Source organism: Stegostoma tigrinum, chromosome 37 (assembly GCF_030684315.1).
Source record: "Stegostoma tigrinum isolate sSteTig4 chromosome 37, sSteTig4.hap1, whole genome shotgun sequence".
In the NCBI taxonomy this organism is placed as follows: domain Eukaryota; kingdom Metazoa; phylum Chordata; class Chondrichthyes; order Orectolobiformes; family Stegostomatidae; genus Stegostoma; species Stegostoma tigrinum.
Window position 1 is genome coordinate 9,408,267 of NC_081390.1, and position 23,771 is coordinate 9,432,037.

Consider the following 23,771-nt stretch of genomic DNA (forward strand, 5'->3'; position numbering starts at 1 on the left):
GTATTCAATATGACCAGGACATTAACTGACTTTGGATCAGAGCTGCACTATATTGTTTGCACGCCAGCATTTCCGAGATGGCACAGTGGCTCAGTGGTTAGCACTGCTGCCTCACAGCACCAGGGACCTAGGTTGATTCCAGCCTTGTGTGCATGTCATTGTGGAGTTTGCACACTCTCCTGTGTCTGCGTGGGTTTCTGCTGGATGCTCTGGTTTCCTCCCACAGTCTAAAATTGTGCAGTTTGGGTAGGCTGGCCATGCTAAATTGCCTAATGTGTCCAGAGATGTGCAGGCGAGATGGGTTAGCCATGGGAATAGCAGGGTTACAGGGATAGGGTTAGGGAGGGGTTGCCATGGATTTGGGTGGGATGCTCTTCAGAGGGCCAGTGTGGACTTGATGCGTTGAATGGCCAGCTTCAAAGACCTATTGCTCCCTAGCGAATGACACATATTTACTCTGCAAGATACATGAGAGCTGCAAAACCTACTCCAAGATGTTTGCAAATTTTCCTGAAAATCAGCAAAATCAATTTAAATTCTCTTTGAAGCTGACTTCAAGAAACATGAAAATCACCTACAATGTGACGCCTTATTGACTCATTCCAATTCTGCGGATTAGCAGGTAATTTCATTTTAATGTTGCCAAAAGAATGAAAAACATTGGTTCCTGGAGTGGGACTTGAACAGCTGAACGTCTGACCCTAGCATGGGATCTGAATCCAGAATCTCTTGCCTGACTCCCAACTCAGACCACGTCTGCTGAGTCAAGACCAGCAAAGTTAGACTCAACTTGATAGCTGAACAACACTCATAAACATGCTGATTTGTGTTTTAATTTTGCACCTTTTCCTCAGGTTTCGCACCATTTCATACCAATGGAGTGAATCAAAAGGTATTTTAGAGGCCTTGCCTTAAACTTGAAACTGGGATACTTTTGTGACTATGTCCACTAGAGGCACTACAGCCACCAAACTTTCCTTTCAGTATTAGTCTATGTTACTGATCCCGAGTAGTGATTGGTTAGCTCAGTTGGCTGGATGGATGGTTTGCGATGTGCACTAAAGTCAACAGTACGGCTTCAGCTACAACACAGCTGAGGTTACCTTTAAGCTCATATCTTCTTTGCCTCACCCAGTCTCTGACGTGTGGTGACATTCAGGTTAGACTCACCACCAGTTGTGTCTCTCTCTAAACCTTACTCATTGTATCGTGCTTAATAAATACTTTACATTTAGTTGCACAGCAGTCTCTTATAAGACCTCAGGTTAGCTACATGGAACTTAGCACAAGCCCAACAATCAATGAGCTAGTAAAATAAAACCATTTAGCTCCTCCCAGGAATAATCCTTCATGATCTGATGGGCAGAGCTGATATCTTGCGATATCAATTACACTTTCAGACAGCATGTGCCTAATGCACATAATAACGCCTCCAAATCTTCCCCCTTTCTAGTCCTCCAAAACCCAGTCTGATCCAAGGCAAAATATTCACATGTTAATTTAAACAAAAAGCTGCTAAAGGCGACTTATGTTCATCATTACTCATCCTAACATGCAAAAACTGACTGCTTGTTCTATGTAAGCTTTGCCAATGTCCATTAATCTGTTTTTGAAGGATAGACACACATATTGCACAGCAAAAGATATATTGATTCTACCCATGTGATACCACTTTGAATCATTTAGTTTTTCTTACCCTTAAAATCCAGAAATTGGCTTCTGCATATCATAGCTACTCCTCAGTGGATCCAGGATTCTCAATGATCAAACTATGTTGACAGTCTGATCAGGTAAGATGCTAAGTTGGGCTGCTTTAAGAAGTTAAGCAGATGACTTAGCTGAACAGTCCTCCTCTGAAGTGTGTAAATTCTTGATCTTGAATGATGGTCTAATCAAACTCAGAAAATTGGGCAGCATTTGAACCTCCAAAACTAAGTCACCAGACACATGACAATATCAAGATTATGTGCCTCAGATAAATTGGATAATCTCAGGTTAGTGCTTCTGTGTAGTATCGCATGACTAACTACCCTGAAAAGACAGAAAGCAAATAAAACTCTTGGCACTGATTCTCGATCAAAAATTGCACATCTTAAATTCCATCAGTCAGGTTGAGGAATGCCATACACTATGACAGCAAATGAATTATGTTGTAATATAACTTCTTCATATCATCAAAAGATAACTCATGGAAACTGAAAGCAAAAGAAAATTGAAAGTTAATGGAGCACGATCCATTTCTTGCTCCTCTTAGGATAAAGTGAGAAATCAAAAAAAAATTAATTGGAGGTGCTGTCTGAACTTCATGGGCCTGTAACAAAATGCTGGGAATGGAAGAGAAAAGTTGAAAAATTGGTTGGAACTAAGAGTGGTTACTTGTCAAGATAGGTATAAGATACTCCACAAAATCGCAGAAATTGTTCCAGTTGCTCTTGGTTTGTGACATTTTCATCTGTCTGCTGTCAATGCCTCTCACCAACTGTCATCCATTTCGGACACAGATGAGGAGAAATCTTTTCTTTGAGACTCATAAGTCTTTGGAACTCACTTCTTCAATGGCAGTTGAGAAGAAGCTTTGAAGTTTTAAGGTAGATACATTCCTAAGAACCAAATCAGAGAGATGGAAAGATTATCATGGCTAGGTGGGAGTGAGGGGTAATCAGGTTAACCATGATCCTATCGAATAATGGAGCAGGTTCCAGGGGCTGGGTGGCCTAGTCCTGCTTTTAATTTTGAAATTCCTTAGTTGTACGAACATATGACCATTTAATTTCAAATGCTTCATGGCTTCACCCTTTATCTCTGTAACATAATCAGTGCTATAACCATCCAAGATCTCTCCAACTATGGTCCCTTGTATATCCCACATTTTAATACTGTCATCTGTAGTGGATGTGCATCAGGTAGGCCCTAAACTCTGGAATTCCTTCTCTACACCTCCTTACCTGTCTATCCCCTTTAATTAACTCGTTAAAACCTATTTCTTTGATTTCACTTATCCCAACATCTCCTTGTGACTCCATGCAAACGTTCACTCAATAGTTCATCATTGAAGCACCTTCAGACATTTTGCTGTGTTAAGTGGCACTATTTTAATGCAAGTTGTTGATATTGTTCCAGTTTGCTGAAAGGTTCAAAGATGTCACTCTTCAAACCGTGATTTTAATTCAAGTCATGTCTTCCAAAGAATCTTAGTAAGGTGTTTTGAATATCCAGAGCTAGAAATTTATTTGGAATGATTATACAACCACAATAAGTCAGGTTGCTAGATTTTCACAAACCTTCATTTTACACAGTCATAGAGACATTTACAGAACAGAAAGATGCCATTTGGTCCAGTGAGTCTATGCTAGTAAGTTGATTTCCTTACAGTGCCATCTAATTGCTCCTGGAATTATTGACCACTTCTGCTTCCGCCATCCTCATTAACAATGAATTCCAGTTTATTACCAATCGCTGCATTAAATTTTTTTCTCTCACATATAGTTTCATCTCTTGCCCAAGATCTTAAAGCTGTGTCTCCAAACCTTCGTACCATCCGCTGATGAGAATGGATTTTCTTTAAAATTTTCCTTCTTTATCAAAACCTGTCATAATCTAACCCATTTTTAATAAATCTCCTCTTTGTGTTTGTTGTTCCATGGAGAACAGCTCCAGTCTTTCTAAGTTAATCTTGTAACTGAGACCCCAACTCCATCCTCAATCCCTCGGACTATTGTGATACAACTCCCCTGCTCCCTCTACAGGATCCTCATGTGCATTGTAAAGCATGCTGCTGACCAGAATTTGGTCCAATAGTCTGGCTGTGGCCTAATGGTTCAGCAAACCTTCCCTGTTTTTGTATTCAAGGCCGCGACTTAGAAAGTTCAAGGTTCCGCAGGCATTTTTATTCTCTCTTTTAATATGTCCTGCCATCTCCAAGGTTGCATACACACAGCCTGAGCCTGCACACTCTGTAGAACTGCGCATTAAAGTTGACACTGCCCTCTTGCATCACTGCAGTCTGGGAGTAATATTTGTTGTGCAGATTCAGAAGTCACATGCCACCAGGTTATAATCCAACAGGATTATTTGAAATCACAAACATTCACAGCGCTGCTCCTTCGTCAGGTGAAGACTTTAAATGATGAAGGAGCAGTGTTCCAAAAGCTTGTGATTTCAAATAAACATGTTGGGTTACAATCTGGTGTTGAGTGACTTCTGACTTTGTCCACCCCAGAACTGCACATCGTGGCTGTCATTAGTTCTGCGTAAGTGCTGGAATGACAGTGACGCGACATCCCTGCATCCAATTTTCTTTTAAGAGGTCAAGCACCAATACCATTGCTCCACCTGCGATCACTGATCAATGGATCTAATCAGCATCTTGACCCTGAAGGAATTCATTGTTGGAAGGGATTACTTTGCCCTCATCAATGTTTACTTCCCTGGTCACAAAACCCTTACAATTTGACCACCCGCTAACACTGAGTGCTCATAAGGGAGAAAGGTCACAAAAACAGGGCCAACAATGGACGAAAGGGAAAGTCACAGACACTGAACGTCATCAATAAAAATGACCTTTTTAATATGAAAATTCTACCTACAAGTTCCACTTACCCTTTGACAGCATTGAGCTTTCCAGTCTCTGAAGCCTGCCTTGCCCTTCCTTCACTCTTCTAAAGGCATCTAGTGCTGAAGTGATGCAGGCAGCTGAAGAACTGTGTGGCTCCTTGTTCCCCAACTGTTGCGACCTGCCAGTTAGGAACTCCCTAGACCGCGAAAGGTGCTGACTATAGGAGGAAACACCCATGAGAGGCTTGGAAACACTATAGTTTCCATTTGCATCTGGAACCGCAGCAAAAGGCATGACAGTGCCATTCCTTGGGACACAGTCTCTACTGCAGCTCTTGGTGATGGGGGCTGAGGGGGAGGGAGGCTGGTAACTAAGGGACCGGTGGGACAGCCACAAGTCAATGCCTGCTTCTGTCGGCTGTGCAACACTGTTCTCTCCTGAAAAAAAAATTGCACAAAATATTCATGTCAATTCAAAGTTATTGACAGGAAGAGTATCAATTTATTGAACCGTGGAATAAGCAAATGCAATTACCACAAGAGATGAGCCCTTTGGCTATTATAATCCCAATTACCACGATTAGCCCAATTTTTTGTCAGTAATTAGAATTTCAAGCCCTGAAGAAACTCCGAAAAGAAAGTGGATGAAAAATTAACCAATTGTGACATAAATCTGAATCACACAGAAGTAGATTACTGGGCAATGAACATTCCACAGTGATTTTTAGATTATTGATTATAGATTAACATACTAAAGGATCAGTCCAGTAATTATTGTGAGCCCAGTGGTGTTTGCACTGCATTTACCAACATCACAATGATGAAAATATTTCACATTTGTTTGCACAGAAGGCCAATGCACCCTCTCCCTCAGTTATTTCAGGATTTAAATGATGGAGTTGTGTGAGACCTTAATTTGAAATGAAGGCAAGGAAGCTCACTGGAAATGAATTGAGGGAGTCTCAACCCAATGTTGGATTCCAACATGGACTGGCATTATGGGTTAGTAACCTTTTCATTGCCCAATGCAATGGAACACAAGGATATTTACGGTATTGAAAAGAACAGTGACACAGAGGCTGAGATCTGAAGCAGATTGTTGGGGGTTAGGTATAGGAAATTTTTGGCAAACCTTACTGGCCCAGTCAATGCCTTGATGTCAGAAAACAAGGTTACCTCACCTCTACCATATTGCCTCACTAGTCTCGCCCAATGAGAAGGCAAAAAATTCCAGCTCTCCATCATTAGCTTCTCTCATCTGGGATCATTGTTTTTGATCTTAAGGCCCCTTAAGTAGAAAGGGGAAATGCACAAGGAAGACCTCCATATCTGATCACTTCTCATGGGTTCTTCTAGGCAGGTGTGGGACACCACCACCTTCAGGGTGCCCTCCAAGCCACTCACCATCCTGACTTGGAAATATATCGCCATTCCTTCGCTATTGTTGGATCAAAATCCTGGAGCACTGCAGTGGTTCAAGAAGGCAGCTCACCACCACCTTCTCAAGGGCAACTAGGGATGGGCAAGAAATGCTGGCCAGTTAGCGATGCCCACATCCCACAAATGAATAGAAAAAAAGAGGGTAAAGGAAAGCAAAAGAAGACAAATGAGCTCTGCTGTAATATTGACATAATATGGCAAGAGTCAATATCAGAAACCAGGAATGAAGAGTTACTATGTGAATGTACTATATCCCTGCACTTCAGAAAATCTTTGATCTGTTTTGATATAGTGACTAGCCTAGTTAAATTAAACAGATCCATAATAGATAAATAAGGCCATGGATGGCACGGTGGCTCAGTGGTTAGCCCTGTTGCTTTACAGCGCCGGGCATCCGGGTTCAATACCACCCTTGGGTGACTGTCTATGTGGAGTCTGCATGTTCTCAATGTTTTTGCACAGTCCAAAGATGTGCAGGTTAGGTGGACTGGCCATAATAAATTGTCCATAGTGTTCAGAGATATGGAGGCTAGGTGGATTAGCCATGGGAAATGCAGGGTTATAGGGATGAGGTTGGGGACTGAGTCTGGGTGGAATGCTCTTTGGAGAGTTGGTGTGGACTCGATGGGCTGAATAGCCTACTCCTACACAGTTGGGGTTCTGTGCTAAAATATTGGAGCAGAATTAAGCTACTAAACCCATCTAGTCTGCTCTGCCATTCAATCATGGCTGATATGTTTCTTAAACCCCTTCTCCTGCCTTCTCTCTGTAACCATTGATACCCTTACTAATCAAGAGCCTATCTGTGCCTGTCTTAAATACACTCAGTGACTTGGCTTCCACAGCCCTCTGTGGTAATCAGTTCCACAGATTCATCACCCTCTGGCTAAAGAAATTCCTCCTCATTTTGGTTCTAAAGGGCCGTCCCTTTAGATTTCGCAAGAACATTTATGACTGCACAGTGTAATATTAGCTACACAACACATGGGAACTTTATTCCAACATATCTACAAACCCTCAAACTGTGTCCCATCAATTAGCCTTCTGAATCGTTGATAATAGCATTCTGTCTGCTCCTCATTGGCATGCGCTGACGATTAAAATCATGTTTCAACAGGATGCTTGCTGAGAGGAATATTATCATTCAAGTAAGAGCTCAATTTGCAGTATTGCTTCCCTCGCAGTCACCTAGCAGCATTTAAGCTTCCACACAGAGTGGGTTAACAAGACTAGTCACCTGTTAATTCTCCAGACTGCTCAAGCTACCTGCTGGCTTAGAGCATCTCCTGTTGTTCCATGCTCGGCACAGCCTGGCACCCTCCCGAGTGTGGAGGTTTCATAAAAACCTGACACGCTGAGCCACTTCATTTACAGCGCGATTGGAGGCTTTAAAAGACTACCTTTGTGGTTATTGATTCTGCGGATCACAGCAGATAGTTCCGGGGTTTTTTTACGATGTAACCTTTCCCTGATCACGGCGCTTCGATCAGGTTGTTTGGTGACAGTGTCTTCCTGCTGTACCTGGAATGGCAATGAGAAGATGTTTGAGACATTTATCTATCGTCAGGCTAAGAATCAGGTTTGTTGGAAACTGTCACATATTAGATTCCTGCAGGAAACGATAGTTCTATTTTTTAGTGGAAAGAATTATCTTGATTTGTGCCATGGAGTCACAGAACATTGAATAGACCCTTCGGTCCAACTCGTCCATGCCAACCAGGTACCCTAAATTAATCCAATCCCATTCAGAGTCATGGGGTCAGACAGCTGTATAGCGTGGAAACAGGCCCTTAGGTCAACAAAGATAGTAGGAACCTCCAATGCTGGAGTTTGAGATAACAAGGTGTGGAGCTGGATGAACACAGCAGGCCAAGCAGCATCAGAGGAGCAGGAAGGCTGATGTTACAGGACTGGACACTCCTTTGGAAACCCTTCTTCAACACACGCTTGACGACCATGCATCCCAATCTGATCTAATCCCATATGCCTGCAATTGGCCCATATCCTTCTAAACCCTTCCTATTCAATGTACCCATCCGGCCTTTTAAATGTTGTAATTTTACCAGCCTCTACGACTTCCTCTGCCAGCCCATTCCATGCACACACCACCCTCTGCATGAAAAAGTTGCCCTCAGATCCCTTTTAAATCTTTCCCCTCTCTTCTTCAGCCTGTGGTCTCTAGTTTTGGAATCTCCTACCCTGAGGAAAAGACTTTGGCTATTCACCTTATCCATGACCCTCACAATTTTATAAACCTCTATAAGGTTGGCCCACAGCCTCTGACAATCCACGGAACAAAGACCCACCCAACGAGCCTCTCCCAATAGCTGAAACCCTCCAGTCCTGACAAAATCTTTGTAAATTTATTTTTTGTCTGCATCCTTTCCAGTTTCACAACATCCTCCGATAGCAGGGTGACCAGAATTGTATGCAATGTTCTAAAAGTTATGCTCATTTGAAATATCATTCCATTCAAATCCAGGATTGAAGTGATACTGCACAGTGAATTTTAACTCGCAGGCTTTGGAGAGGGTACAGAAACGGTTTACCAGGACTGTTGCCTGGTTTGAGGGGTATTAGCTACAGAGGAGTTATTGGACAAACTTGGTTTATTTTCACTGAAATGTTGGAAGCTGAGGAGGGACACAATAGAAATTTCCAAAATTAGGACAGGCATGAATGGAATGGATAGTGGGAGTCTTTTTCCCAGGGTAGAAATGCCAATTACTAAAGGACAGAGGTTTAAGATTTAAGGGGCTAAGTTTAAGTGTGATGTGAGAGGCAAGACTTTTATACAGAAGGTGGTAAGTGCCTGGAATGCACTGCCAGAGGAGGCAGTAGACGCAGATACAGTAGCAATGTTTAAGAGGTATCTTCACTGATACTCGAATAGGCAGGGAATAGAGAGATACAGACCACACAGAGGCAAAACGTTTTTCGTGTAAAAAGGTAACATGTGTCAGCACAGGCTTGGTGGGCCAAAGGGCCTGTTCCTGTGCTATACTGTTCTTTATTCAGTCTAGCTCAAAGGTTGAAAGCAGATGGCCATGTGTGTTTCACACAGACATTAACGATGAGACACAGTACTCTAGAACTTGCGAACAATGCAACGGTGCACATTTGGAACACAATCATTAACAAATCTAAAATATTCCTTAATAGCTAGGAAAATAAGAGTAAAATATCACTGGTGCTAGAAATCGGAAATAAAACAAGAAAGTGCTGCTAAACCCAGCCCTCAAATTCTGCTTCACCATTATATCTGATGAAGGCTAAACAGTGCCTGAGGGGCATCATGAGGGGCATGGACAAGATGAATAGCCAAGGTCCCTTTCCCAGGGTAGGGGAGTCCAAAACTAGAGGGCACAGCTTTAAGGTGAGAGAGGAAATATTTAAAAGGAACTTGAGGGGCAATTTTACATGCAGAGGGTGGTACGTATTTGCAACAAGCAGCCAGAGGAAGTGGATATGATCCAAACGCTGGCATATGGGACTAGGATTGGAATCTCTGGTCAGCAAGGATGAGTTGGACCAAAGAGTCTGTTTAAATGCTGCATGACTCTGTGAATCTATTTTGACCCAGTGATACAAGAAGACTGGCGATATATTTCCAAGTCAGGATGGTCAGTGACATGGAGGGGAACTTGCAGATGGTGGTGGTCATTGTACAATGCTCAGCACCGTTTGTGACTCCAAAGCAGTCCATGTATATTTGCAACAAGACCTGGACAATATCCAAGTTTATGTTGATAAGTAGCAACATTCACTCCACACAAGTGCCACTCCATGACCGTCTCCAACAGGAGAATATCAAACAGTCACTACTTGATTGTCAATAACATTACCATCACCCACTATTAATATTCTGGGGTTTACCATTGACCAGAAGGTAAACTGGACTAGTCTTACGAATACTATAGCTACAAGAGCAGGCCACAGGCTACAAATGCTGCAATGAGTAACTCACCTCCTGACTCCCCAAAGTCTGTCCACCATCTACTAGGCACAAGTCAGGAGTCTGATGAAATACTCCACACTTGCCTGGATGAATGCATCTCCAGCAACACTCAAGAAGCTTGACACAATCCAGGGCAAAACAGACCACTTGAAAGATACCTGAATGACAACCTTCCACTCTCGCTCCCTTCGCCACTAACAGCAGTGTATTCCATCCACAAGATGCAATAACTCATTAGGCACTAAGTTCCAAACCAGTGATTGCTACCACCCAGAAGAATAAGGGCAGACTTACATGTGAACCCCACCTGCAAATTCATCTCCAAAGCAAACGCCATTCCTGCCTTGGAACTAAAATGGGATTACTTTGTTGTTGACAGGTCAAAAGTCTGGAATTTTCTCTCTAACAGTGCTAAGAATGTACACACCCCATAAGGACTGTAACAGATAAAAGCTAATCACCATCTCCATTGCAACTGGGGACATTCAATAAATGCTGGCCTAGACAGTGATGTCCACATTCATGAATGATTTCTTAAAAGTTAATAACTCACGAACTTTGATGAAACTCACAGATGCTGATCTGGTGAGCACAAAAAGTACCACATTGTACTCTAAGAAAGATTCTCTGTTTATTACTTTTGTGGGAGATCTTTCTGCCAATTTTCTCCACTGAAGTCCTTGTCCGGACATGGTACATGGTGCTAACTGTTATTCAATACCCATAAGTAGTTTTTTCTGAAAATACTATTCAATCATGGGAGACATCACAACTAATCCAATCCAGCTCAGGTCAATAACTGCTTATTAGATACACTCTGGTGCATTTGGAGGCCAATTACAATCAAAAGTGGGTTTCTTGATGATCTGCCCCCTTCCTAAGCCAGGAGTCATTGGGTCGATTGAGGATATCCAGCAACAATTCAACACATTTATGTTATTAAAGTACTTATATATCAAAATCTATGGAAATACATACATTACGAAATAAACCCAAGGCTCCTTTGTTGCAATACAAACTGCCATAATAGCTTCTGCACTGTGGTGGGAACCTTGAGCAGTTTCTAACAACACTAAAGAACATTTTGATGTGCATTGAATGTATTCAAGAAGAAGCTAAACATAGCTCACTTGGGACGAATGGGATCAAAGATTATGGGGTGAAAGCAGGATTAGGCTATTGAGTTGGACAATCAGCCATGATGGTGAAGGATGGTGAGCAGGGTCAAAGGGCCGAATGGTCTCCTCCTGCTCCTATCTTCTATGTTTCTATTTACATAGAAACTTTAATTTCTGACATGTCCCAAGATGCTTCACAGATAACACACTACTTTTGAAGTGAAGGCATTGGTGTTTTTAGCAATTTATGCATAGCAGAACCATGCAAAGAATTAACTGGATCAACAGACAGCAAATCTCTAAATTGCCTCAACTTTCTAGAAACTTTCTCTCTCCGTAGCTGGGTCTCCTATGTTAGAGCACAGGAAATTAGGAACAAGGTAAACCATGGAGCCCATCAAGCCTGCTCCACCATTCAATAGGATCTCAGGATCCACTTTCCTATCTAATCCCCATGCTCCTCAATTCCCTGGGACACCAAAAATATGTCTATCCCAACCTTAGAGGTTCAGGGATAGAGCATTCTCCAACGCCTGGGGTGGAGGACTCCGTAGTGTACTGGCCTATTGGTTGAAGCAGGTTTTCCTCATCTCAGTTCTAAGTGATCAGCCCCTTAATCTGAGACTGTGGTGTCCATTTTAAAAATAAAATCCAACTTATAATAAAAGGGGTAAGGATCATACAATGCCATTTGTTGGGTGGCTTACATGGGCACAAGCTCCATTACACCCTCTGATCACTGGAATACGTGCATAGGCACCATTGTATTCCTCATCCTCATAGGCTAAGGGTACTATTGTACCTCTACCCTGTAGACCAATAGGGTAAAGGTTCTTGGCCCTGTCACAATGTCCCGATGTAAAGTAACAATATGACTGGTATTCTTAAGTGGAATTCCACAGAAAAGTCCTATTTGGAAACATTAACTCTGTTTCTTTCTCCACAGATGCTGAGTCTCTCCAGCGCTTCCTGTTTTTATTTCATATCTTCAGCATCCACAGAACTTTATCTTTATTTTAGTGTTACTGGTGCATCATGACCGTACAAATTGCCACATTTTAGGCACCAAATAGGAAAGGTTTGGAGGGGTATCTGCCAAATGAAGGCCAATGGGACTAGTCAGTTCAGGAAACCTGGTCACATGGACAAGTTGGGCCGAACGGCCTGTTTCCGAAGGGACTGTCTGGAATATGGCTTCCAGTTCTGATTAACCACTTATAGGAGGGATATTCTTAGGCTAGAGAGGGTTCAGAAGAGGTTTACCAGGATGTTGCCAGGAATGGAGGGTTTGAGACATAAGGAGAGGTTAGATAGGCTGGTTTAGCAAGAACTGCCGATGCCGGAGTCAGAAATAACAAAGTGTGAAGCTGGAGGAACATAACAGGCCAGGCAGCATCAGAGGAGCAGAAAAGTTGACTTTTCAGGTCAGGACCCTTCTTCAGAGGCTCCCCCATTTCTGAAGAAGGGTCCCGATCCGAAACATCAGCTTTCCTGCTCCTCTGATGCTGCCTGGCCTGCTGTGTTCATCCAACTCCACACGCTGGATAGGCTGGGACTTCTTTTCACTGGAGCATACGAGGCTGAGGGGTGACCATATGGAGGTTTATAAAATCATGAGGAGTATAGATAGGGTTAATGCTAGGTGTCTTTTCCCTAGAATTAAGGACTTCAAGACTAGCGGCATATTTTTAAGGTGAGAGGAAAGAGATTTTTAAAAAATACTTGAGGGGCAATTTTTTTTACACAAAGTGTGGTTCACATGTGGCATTAACTTCTGAAGGAACTAATGGATATGGGCACAGTTACATTTAGAAGACACTTAGACAAGTACATGAACAGGATATATTTGGAGGAATATGGGCCAGGAGCAGGCAGGTGGGACTAGTTTAGTTTGGGTTATGTTCGGTATGGACAGATTGGACCGAAGGGCCTGCTTTCATGCTGTATGATTCCATAAAAGAAATGGAATTTGTGCCATTGATGGTCTGTCACAGCACAGGGTGTCTGACATGAACACAACTGCCTAGAAATGAAACTGTGCATCTAACAAGGCTGATAGTTTTAACCTGCTCATTGGATCATTGTTACATTTAGAAAGAAGAGGTAAGAGCGAATTTGCCTGTTCGCTGATATTGATAGCCTGCTATATTAATCCGATTCAATGAAGGATCACCACGAAGGAATAACATGGCAGCAATCATATCAGTAAAAAGGAGCTCCAAACAGAATTAGCAGCCCTGAATTATATTGAAATGGCTGTTGTCTAAAGGAATTATCCAGCACCTCTCAAATCCTGGGAAAAACATGAGCAGATTAATCCGAGCACAATCTGAGATCCATCAATTTTCTCAAATCTACATTCATGAATGAGTTTTCTTTGGGCCGATCATTAACAGCAATAAATCTGTTACTTTGTTTGATTTGGACATGGCATGGTCAGAGGTTCCTCTCTTGGTTATGAACGAGGAAACTTCAACCCTCTGGAGGATTTTGAAGGAAAGACTGATCTGCATTTTCAGTGCAAATGATCACTTAACACCTCAAAGCACTACACAGTCTATGACATACCCTTTGAAGTGGAACATAGGAAATCCAGCAAACAAATAATGGACAGTGAACTCTCATTAACAATAATGTAATAAGGAGCAGATAATTATTGGCCAGCATACTGCAGGTAGCTGCCCTGCTCATCTTAAAAATAGTACCATGGAATCTTTTACCACCACCTGAGTAGGCAAATGAGGGCTTGCTTTAGAGTCTCACCCAAAAAGCAGGGCAGCACTCCGTCACCCAGTTGAATGTAACAATGGACATCACACGGGAACTTTTAACTCAACACCCTGCTTTTGGCTTCCTGTCCTTGGAAACACAACCCTTCCTCACATCTGCTGAATGACAAAGCCAAAACATAAGCTGTTTAGAACCATCTGCCCATTTCCCATTTCATGATGTCCTGTCCAACAGCCCACCTTCCATCATGTCCCTTCCAGCCCAAAATCTGCCAGGTTGGTCATTTGGATGAAGGAATGGGAAACACGGTAAGTCACAAGCAAGTTCCTTAAGACAAACCCCCATCTGTCGAATCGGCTGGCTTTGAATGCCCATGGCGAGGGTGGTCCTTGAGAGTGGTCCAGGCCAAGCCAAGGTCCCTGCTCGGTTAACCCCCACCATTAGACCTCTTACCCACTTGTGAAGAGACACAAGAAATGTCCATGTTACTGAGGACTGACCTCTCCATAGACTCAGTGGCAGACTGGGAACTGTTGTCGAACAGAGGGCTCTAGAAGTGCAGGTACCTAGTTCCTTAAAAGTGGTGTCACAGCTAGATAGGGTGGTGAAGAAGTTTTGCCTTCATTGGTCAGAGCACTGGGTATAGGAGTTGGAATGTTGTGTTGCAGCTGTTGCAGGACATTGGTTAGGCCACTTTTGGGGTACTCCGTATAATTCTGTTCACCCTGCTACAGGAAGGATGTCATTAAACTGGAAAAGGTGCAGAAAAGATTTACGAGGATGTTATTGGGACTGGACGCTTTGAGCTATAAAGAGCGGTTGGATAGACTGGAGCTACTTTCCTTGGAACATAGGGGGTTGAGGGGTAACCTTATAGTGGTTTATAGAATCATGAGATGCATGGATAGGGTGAATGGCCAATGTCATTTTCCCAGGGTAGGGCAGTCCAAAAGTAGAGGACATAGGTTTAGGGTGAGAGGGGAAAGATTTAAAAGGGAACTTTTAAGACATTTGGACAAGCGTATGAATAGGAAAGATTTAGCAGGACATGGTCCAAATGCTGGCAAGCAAGACTAGTTTAGTTTGGGAAACCTGGTAAGCAGGGACAAGTTGGACTGAACGGTAAGTTTCTGTGCTGTATGACTCTATGACTGTAAATGAGGAGACGACTGCTTGGCTTTTGGGATTTTGAACTCATTAAATAAATAAATTTGTCTGCATGGGTTTCCTCTGGGTGCTCAGGTTTCCTCCCACAGCCCAAAGATGTGTAGGTTACGTGGATTGGCCATTCTAAATTGTCCATAGTGTTCAGGGAGATGTAGATTAGGTGGGTTATAGGGGGATGGGTCTGGGTGGGATGCTCTGAGGGTCAGTGTGGACTTGTTGGGCCAAAGGACCTGTTTCCACACTGTAGGGATTCTATGGATTCTATGATTCAGAAACTAAAGGTTAATTCCTGGTTTACCCTTGTACTTCCATTCTGTTGCCTTCAGACACTGACTTGTACCCTGCATGCTTTGACAAATGCCAGCCATCCTCTAATACATTGCTCAAGACAGTAAATGTCATCAATGAGTTATTCAAATGTTGGGGATACCTATTAATGTTCAAGTGAGTCACCTTTCAATTGATTTCCTGTCACTCACATGTGTGGCCTTTCTAGGTTTATGTCAGCAGCACTCAATCAACTTTAGGTCATGTCTCCTTGACATGTACACACTTTAGAAAAGTGAGATTAGTAACTGGAGCACAGTAAAAACTTTGGCTGAAGGATAGCTTGTGGCAGATTTGTAATGTAGGTTCCGAAATGAGTGGGCTATTAGGCTCCACATGCCCCACAATGGTAACGCTGCTCCTGTAGCTTTGCAACCTATTTGCATCCCTGTGCCTAAAATGGAAACATGAGGGACTGGAAAAGGATGAACCATTCAGCATTTTGGAGAGAGGAATGGAGTGTGCAAGTGAGTGAATCAGAGAGAGAGAGAGAGAGAGAGAGAGAGAGATACAACAAATATAAATGTGTGTATACATGGGTATGCTGGAAGGCAGAGGCGAATGTTAGATTCTCAAGGTGGCTGTTAAATCCTAAAGTTAAACTCCAATCTGCTTATTTCTGGGTCCACTGGAGAACCATCCTTCAAGAGGCGGGAATGTGTTTAGCAGGCAGTCTGCCTCAGCTATTGCACATTCTTCAATTTGACGCCTGTAGCCTGGATTTCCCAGCCTCTGAGAAAGCAGGAAGCTGAGGTAAGGCAGTAATGGCCACATACAGCAGGTTATAGGCATTTTCTAGCACTGCTTGTGGGTCAGTAAGAAGAGGAATCTTTTGTTATAGCATCCTACACCATGCTGTTGGGAAAGGCTTCTCTGTCTCTTTGTCTCTCTCTCTCTCTCTCTGTGGTCCACTTACACTGAGGAAGAATGTGAGGGAGGAGGGAAGAGAAGGACATTGTGATAGGGTGAAGGAGGAGGAGACATGTGCAGTATGAATGCCAGCTAAGATCGTTTGCTGCAAATGGCCTGTTTCTGAATTGCAAATCCTATATCAGTCTGTATCAAAATTAAATACCAATAATTTTCTGTATTAGAAATACATGAGACAGATGACGTGCATTCGTATATCTATGTTTCATTTGTTATTTTTCCTAGAAATTGTCACTTAGCCTTGAGAAATGCTGCTTCACATCAAACATGGCTGATCCAAAGAATGTCTAACTCTTAACACCTGCCAAAGGAACGTTGTGAGGATTTATGGATTGACAAGCAAGATTTTTTGGTCATGTTATTGACGTGTCTTCCTTTACTGTTTAGTCCTGGAGTGGGTCTTGAACCTCAACGTTCTGTCTCAGAGAAGCTACCTACTGTGCCACAAGACGTCCAAGATAGATTTTGGACATATAGTGCATTTACAACCAGCCTTCCGAGCAACTATTTGGCGCTTTCAAGATTTTGAAGTGTTTCACAATTAATAGCAAATGTCAATCTTGATTGGAAATCAGCTTGAGGGTGTCACCACATGATCTTCTTCCTCTAACTGCTCTATCCTGGCCCTTCTGGAACTGGTCACCCATCTTGACAAGATTCATGGCACCCAGACTGAATCCCACATTCACTGAAAAGTGAACAGTTACATTATTGCCCAACAAGATGATTCCTGATATTCAGTGAAAATGTCATTTCCAACCATCCAACACCCCAAGCTAATTACAACCGGTAAATGAAAACAATCAAAGAATTTTTTAAGAAAGAAAATACCTCTTTATTAATGCCCATATGATTTACCCCACCCCCCCCAACTTGTAGATCTGACTTTAATTTGGAAAGATCTCATCAACTCTGGAGGTATGCTACGTCTCAAAACAAATCAGTTGACTTTCTTTAATCTGATTGATTATTTTCCAACTATTTTGTATTGTACTACATTCAGAAACTTTTCAGGTATTGTACGTTATCGGCCAAATCCAAAAAAAAACAGACAGCTGGTTGACCCTGTAGCTTTGCTTTGTAAGCCCATGTGCCTACAAGTAGATTTGGGTCACTGTAACCAGTTTTCATGGTATGTAGGCCAGGCAAAGTAGGCCTTGGATTGGTTTCCAAGGAGACGCATAGGGTGCAAGTTGACGTCAGGCACTCATTGAGCAGAGCCAATGGTGAGAACTATTGTCAAATAGGGCTACAAAGCATTCCATTCCAGAATAAGGAAGCCAAGAGTGATTTTACAAGGTCACAAATGAAAAAAAATTAATATTAAATAAGTGAAACCTGAAAACAGAGGCCGACTGCTGCCATGTGAAAAATGACAAAATCTAAAACCGACATGTGAGAATATGAGGAAAGCTAATAGGAATAAAAGGAGAAGAATTCATAGGAACATTGAAACATAATTTTGAAAAGTACGTCAGTAAATTGGCAATGTTATTTTGAAGTGAGCTGGGACTCCTGAGATGTAGGGAATGTCAATCTGTCAAGGATGTTCAAACAATGGCGGAAGTCTTTAATTATTCTTTACTAAGGAGGATCCCTGGCAGAAAATGCATCTTGAAGGGTGTAAAGGTCAAATGAACTACATTCTGATAGATAATCTGAAAAGCCTAGACAGGTTTGTTGAGCTAAATGGAGAAATGTCAGCACTCAATGAATACATTTTAGGACCACGAGCAAAGTTGTGGATGTTCTGCACATTTTACCACTCATATTCCTTCAGAATTAACCCTTTGAAAAAACTGGAAAGTGATAAAGGAAATTCCTGGCACATTTTTATCGACTGGGTGTGGGAGTGAGTCAGAGACCTGTAGAATGGACAATGGAGCCCTCCCTTGTCAGCATTCAATAGGTTTTATTCCCTCCGGGACACCTTGGTCTCTGCTCCTCCCTCATTCCCAAAATGACCCCACAACCCCACAGCACCTTCCTATGAAATTGCAGAAGGTGTAACACTTGTTTACTTCCTCCCTTCTCACTATCCAAGAGCCCAGACATACCTTCCAAGTGAAGCAGCGATTAACCTGCACTTCACTCAATCTTGTCTACTGTATTCATTTCTTATAACATGGTCTCCGAGACACTGGGGAGACAAATCACTCACTGAGCGAACGCTTTGCAGAACACCTATGTTATGTCTACAAAAAATAAACCCCTAAGCTTCTGATTACCTGCCACTACAACATGCCATTATGCTCCCTGGCCAACATCTCTGTCTCGGGATTGCTACAGTGCTCCAGCCAGGCTCAGCGCAAACTGGAAGAATAGCATCTCATTTTCCACTAGGGAACCCTGTAGCCTTCAGGACTCACTAAACAGTTCAATAAATTTCGGGCTTGCACACCTTCTTTCACGTCCTTTACCCACACACATGCACACCAGGACTTGGTCTCACATGAAGACAGTAGGAACTGCCGATGGTGGAGTCTGAGATAACAATGCGTGGAGATGGTGGAACACAGCAGGTCAGGCAGAATCAGAGGAGCAGGAAAGCTGACATTTCGGGTCAGGACCCTTCTTCAGAAAAAGTCCCCACCCAAAATGTCAGCTTTCCTGCCCCTCAAATGTTGCCTGGCCTGTTGTGTTCCTCCAGCTCCATACCTGTTACCTATTTTGTCATCAAACAGGGTCTTTCAGCACAGCCAACCCATTTTTAACCACTTATAGTTTCCATTATCAGCTTTTCTCACTGTGTCTGGGCTCCATCCCAATTTATCACAACTCTCCTCTTACCACTGGCCCCATCCCTTGTCTTCAGCATATATCCCTGGCGACTATCAGTTCTGAAGAATGGTCAGTGGAGCTGAAATACTGACTGCTTTCTCTGCGCACATGCTGCCAGACTTGCTGAGTTCCTCCTGCAATTTCTGTTTTTGTTTCAGCTTTCTAGCATCCGCAGTTCTTTGTTTCACTTTAATGGAGCAGTTATTTTAGAAAAGGGAGATAGAACCAGTTTGCGTAATTATAGGAATTAGGAATCTTTTCCTTAAATCAGATACAAGGGAGGGAACTGAACCTGAATTAATGTATTGCACATGGACTTCAGGATACCGTTTGCAATGGTACCAGCTGGAATATTTTGGGGGAAAATGAAGAGTAATGCAGCTGGGGAACGGTCACAAACCTCAATTACAGTTACAGGGTGGTACAGTGATTCAGTGGTTAGGACTGCTGCCTCAAAGTGCCAGGGACATGGGTTCGATTCCAGCCTCGGGTGACGATCTGTGCGAAGTTTGAACATTTTCACCGTGTCTGCATGGGTTTCCTCCCAGTCCAAAGACGGGTGGGTTGGACGGATTAGCCATGGTAAATTACCCACAGTGTCCAGGGATGTGTAGGTTCGGTGGATTTGCCATGGGAAATGCAGTGTTAGAGGATAGAGTAGTGAAGTGGGTCTGTTTGGGCTATGCTTCAGAACGTCACTATGGACTTGACAGATCAAATGGCATATTTTACACCGTGGAGAATTCTATGAAAATTGGTTAGAATGGAGGAAAAAACAGAACTGGGATGAAGGGTAGCAATATAAAACGGTTGGAAGTGGATAATAGCATCCCTGAGTTTTTAGCTCACTGTAGATGTTGGTGTGTTGGCCGAGTTGGGAGGTTTAATAGCAGACATTTCTACCCCTTCCTAGGTGACATCCTCAGTGCTGTGGAGCCTACTGTGAAGGGCTGTTGTCTTGTGCCAGTTCAAATTTATACGGTCTGGTTTTTGCTACTTCCAGTAGGTGTCAGTTCCAGCTGGGCATTGTAATGGTCGGTGTATTGAGTCTAACTCAATGTGTTTGCTGATGGAGTCCACAGATGAATGCCAAGCCTCCAAGAATTCCCAGGCTGTCCTCTGTTTGGCTTGTCCTATGATAGTGGTGTTGTCCCAGTTGAAAGTCTGGTTTTTCTCATCCATGTGTATTGAAACCAAGGATACCTGGCCGTGTTAATGGGAACTGCAGATGCTGGAGAATCCAAGATAATAAAATGTGAGGCTGGATGAACACAACAGGCCAAGCAGCATCTCAGGAGCACAAAAGCTGACGTTTCGGGCCTAGACCCTTCATCAGAGAGGGGGATGGGGTGAGGGTTCTGGAATAAATAGGGAGAGAGGGGGAGGCAGACCGAAGATGGAGAGAAAAGAAGATAGGTGGAGAGGAGAGTATAGGTGGGGAGGTAGGGAGGGGATAGGTCAGTCCAGGGAAGACGCACGGATCAAGGAAGTGGGATGAGGTTAGTAGGTAGGAGGTGGAGGTGCGGCTTAGGGTGGGAGGAAGGGATGGGTGAGAGGAAGAACAGGTTAGGGAGGCAGAGACAGGTTGGACTGGTTTTGGGATGCAGTGGGTGGAGGGGAAGAGCTGGGCTGGTTGTGTGGTGCAGTGGGGGGAGGGGATGAACTGGGCTGGTTTTGGGATGCAGTGGGAGAAGGAGAGATTTTGAAGCTGGTGAAGTCCACATTTATAGCATTAGGCTGCAGGGTTCCCAAGCAGAATATGAGTTGCTGTTCCTGCAACCTTCGGGTGGCATCATTGTGGCACTGCAGGAGGCCCATGATGGACATGTCATCTAAAGAATGTGAAGGGGAGTGGAAATGGTTCGCGACTGGGAGGTTGAGTTGTTTATTGCGAACCGAGCGGACGTGTTCTGCAAAGCGGTCCCCAAGCCTCCGCTTGGTTTCCCCAATGTAGATGAAGCCATCATGTGCCCATCATGGGCCTCCTGCAGTGCCACAATGATGCCACCCGAAGGTTGCAGGAACAGCAACTCATATTCCGCTTGGGAACCCTGCAGCCTAATGGTATCAATGTGGACTTCACCAGCTTCAAAATCTCCCCTTCCCCCACTGCATCCCAAAACCAGCCCAGTTCGTCCCCTCGCCCCACTGCACCACACAGCCAGCCCAGCTCTTCCCCTCCACCCACTGCATCCCAAAACCAGTCCAACCTGTCTCTGCCTCACTAACCTGTTCTTCCTCTCACCCATCCCTTCCTCCCACCCCAAGCCGCACCTCCATCTCCTATCTACTAACCTCATCCCACCTCCTTGACCTGTCCGTCTTCCCTGGACTGACCTATCCCCTCCCTACCTCCCCACCTACACCCTCTCCACCTATCTTCTTTACTCTCCATCTTCGGTCCGCCTCCCCCCTCTCCCTATTTATTCCAGTTCCCTCCCCCCATCCCCCTCTCTGATGAAGGGTCTAGGCCCGAAACGTCAGCTTTTGTGCTCCTGAGATGCTGCTGGGCCTGTTGTGTTCATCCAGCCTCACATTTTATTATCTATACACCTGGCCGTGTTGTTTAGTTGCTAGCTGGTGTTTGTGGATGCGGGTTGCTAGTTGCCTGCTTGTTTGTCTCACATAGTGTTTTTTTTACAGACTCCGCATGGTATCTTGTAAACAACATTCGTCCTGTCCATAGTACCTAATGGGTCTTTACCCTAGTCAGTTGTTTTCTTAGTGTGGCTGTAGTGCTGTAATCATTCCTTGCAGTCTTAGTCTGACTGTCAGTTCTGAGGTGTTTTTTATATATGATAAAGGTGGTTATTGTTTTTTGTGTTTGGTTGTGTCCTGGTTGTGTTTGTCGGCTAGGCGTCTGTGGATGAAGCTGCGGGGGTATCCATTCCTGGTGAAGATCTTGTAGGGGTGTTCTTCCTTCTGTAAATCAGGTGTGCTGCAGTGTGTGGCAGCCCTTTTGAAGAGGGGTCCTAATGCAGCTCCTCTTGTGAGAGTTGGGGAGTTTGCTGTGATAGTTTAAGATCTGGTCAGTACGCGTGGATTTCCTGTATATTTTTGTAGTGAAGTCACTGTTCTCTTTTCTTTCCAACATCATGTCCAGGAACGGGAGTTTGTTGCTGTTTTCTTCCTCCTCTCTTGTAAATCTGATCGTTGTGAGTATGGTGTTGATCAGTCAGTGGGTGTTCTCAATTTCTGTTCTTTTGATAGTTACAAAAGTGTCATCCACGTACCTGCCCAGAGTTTGGGTTGGATCTGTGGAAGGGCTAGCTCACAGGAGTTTAGCTCAAGGCCAGTCTTGTTCACTGTGAACAGGAGATTCGGAGGCATGATAAAATATTCCAGACTCCTATTTCACTGGAGCACCAGACTGTCACCTAAAATATGCTGCGGAACCAGCGAGCCCCTCGATTTAAAGAATTCCAACAATTGGAAGAAGAGCAGTACTTTGAATTAATAATTAGACAAATAATTGATGCTTCAATAGCTGTAAAGTTCTTTAAAACCTTGCAATTTTTTAAGATGCTATATCAACGCAAGTTCTTTCCTTTGCTTCGGATGCAGTCTTAACAGGATATAATGTCAAAATTTGTACATGATACAAAAATAGCAAATATGGTTAATTTTTTATAAAGAACAAGGGAAGCTGCAAAGGGAGAATGCTAAAAGCAGAAACAGGTTAAAAAAGGCCAGATAGAATTCAATCTCACTAAGAGGAAAGCAATTTTTTATGCAAATCAGCCATGATTATATTTCCAGTATGATGGACAATCAGAGAATCATAGAATCATCCTTGGAAGCAGTCCATTCAGCCCATCAAGGCCACACCAACCTCCCAATACGATCCACCCTCCTACCCACTCTCTGTGACCCTGCATTTCCCATGGCGAATCCAACTAGCCTGCACATCCCTGGACACTATGCATAATATAGCATGGCCAATCCTCCTAACCTGCACATCTTTGGACTGTCAGAGGAAACCCACGCAGACATGGGGAGAATGTGCAAACTCCACACAGACAGATGCCCAAGGCTGGAATCGAACCCGGGTCCCTGCTGCTGTGAGGCTACAGTGCTAACCACACCGTGTCATCCCTTTCGAGAGTGTTGGTGGAACAGTTCACAGGGAACTAAAATCGGCATCTCAGGTTAACGTGGTGTGGAAATAAATCCAATGTCATTCCGGTATTATAATAAAATATGACTATGAGTGTCGATCAAATCAGATCTTGGTGTCTAGCACAATCTATACCACAGATTTGAATTCCAATTTTTTAAGTGGGCCTGCATGATAGAAATCTTAAAGACAGCCCAATAATCATGAACAAGATATTGACTCTCATTTTATATTTTTCTTTAATCGCTCTTTCCTTAAGCAATCTGCAACAGCTATCTAACTTGGCAAGTTAAATCACTCAATCAACTGCAATGTGACTGAGAACTCGCAGCTTGGTTGTCATCACCTTCCAGGTTAATGTTTCCAAATTTTGCACAGAGCTGAGCTTTAAAATCAGCTATTGAATGGAGACCGAAAGTAACATTTCTAATTGTCAAGTTGTGAGGAGGATTCAAAGAGGTTTCAAGGGGCTTTGAACATGCTGAGTGAGTAGTCAAGAATTTTGCTGAAATAACTCAACAGAGACCACTATCCTGTCACCAATGCACTCTTTAGGAAGGGTATTATTTAGCTAGAGAGGGTGCAGTAGAATTTATCAGGATGTTCCCGGGTCTGGAAGGTTTGAGTTATACAGAAAGACTGGATACGC

General features: G+C 43.4%; 1 protein-coding gene across 2 annotated transcripts in view; it reads right to left on the bottom strand.

Moving 5' to 3' along the window:
* ptpn20 (protein tyrosine phosphatase non-receptor type 20) overlaps window positions 1–23,771 on the bottom strand; it is a 389,207-nt gene that overhangs the window by 268,166 nt on the left and 97,270 nt on the right. For both annotated transcript variants that reach the window (XM_048563379.2, XM_059640399.1), the window contains exons 6-7: window positions 7,395–7,515; window positions 4,600–4,992 (exon numbers count right to left, since the gene is read on the bottom strand). In XM_048563379.2, coding sequence (XP_048419336.2) covers window positions 4,600–4,992; window positions 7,395–7,515 — 514 coding nt within the window. The remainder of the gene's footprint in view (window positions 1–4,599; window positions 4,993–7,394; window positions 7,516–23,771) is intronic.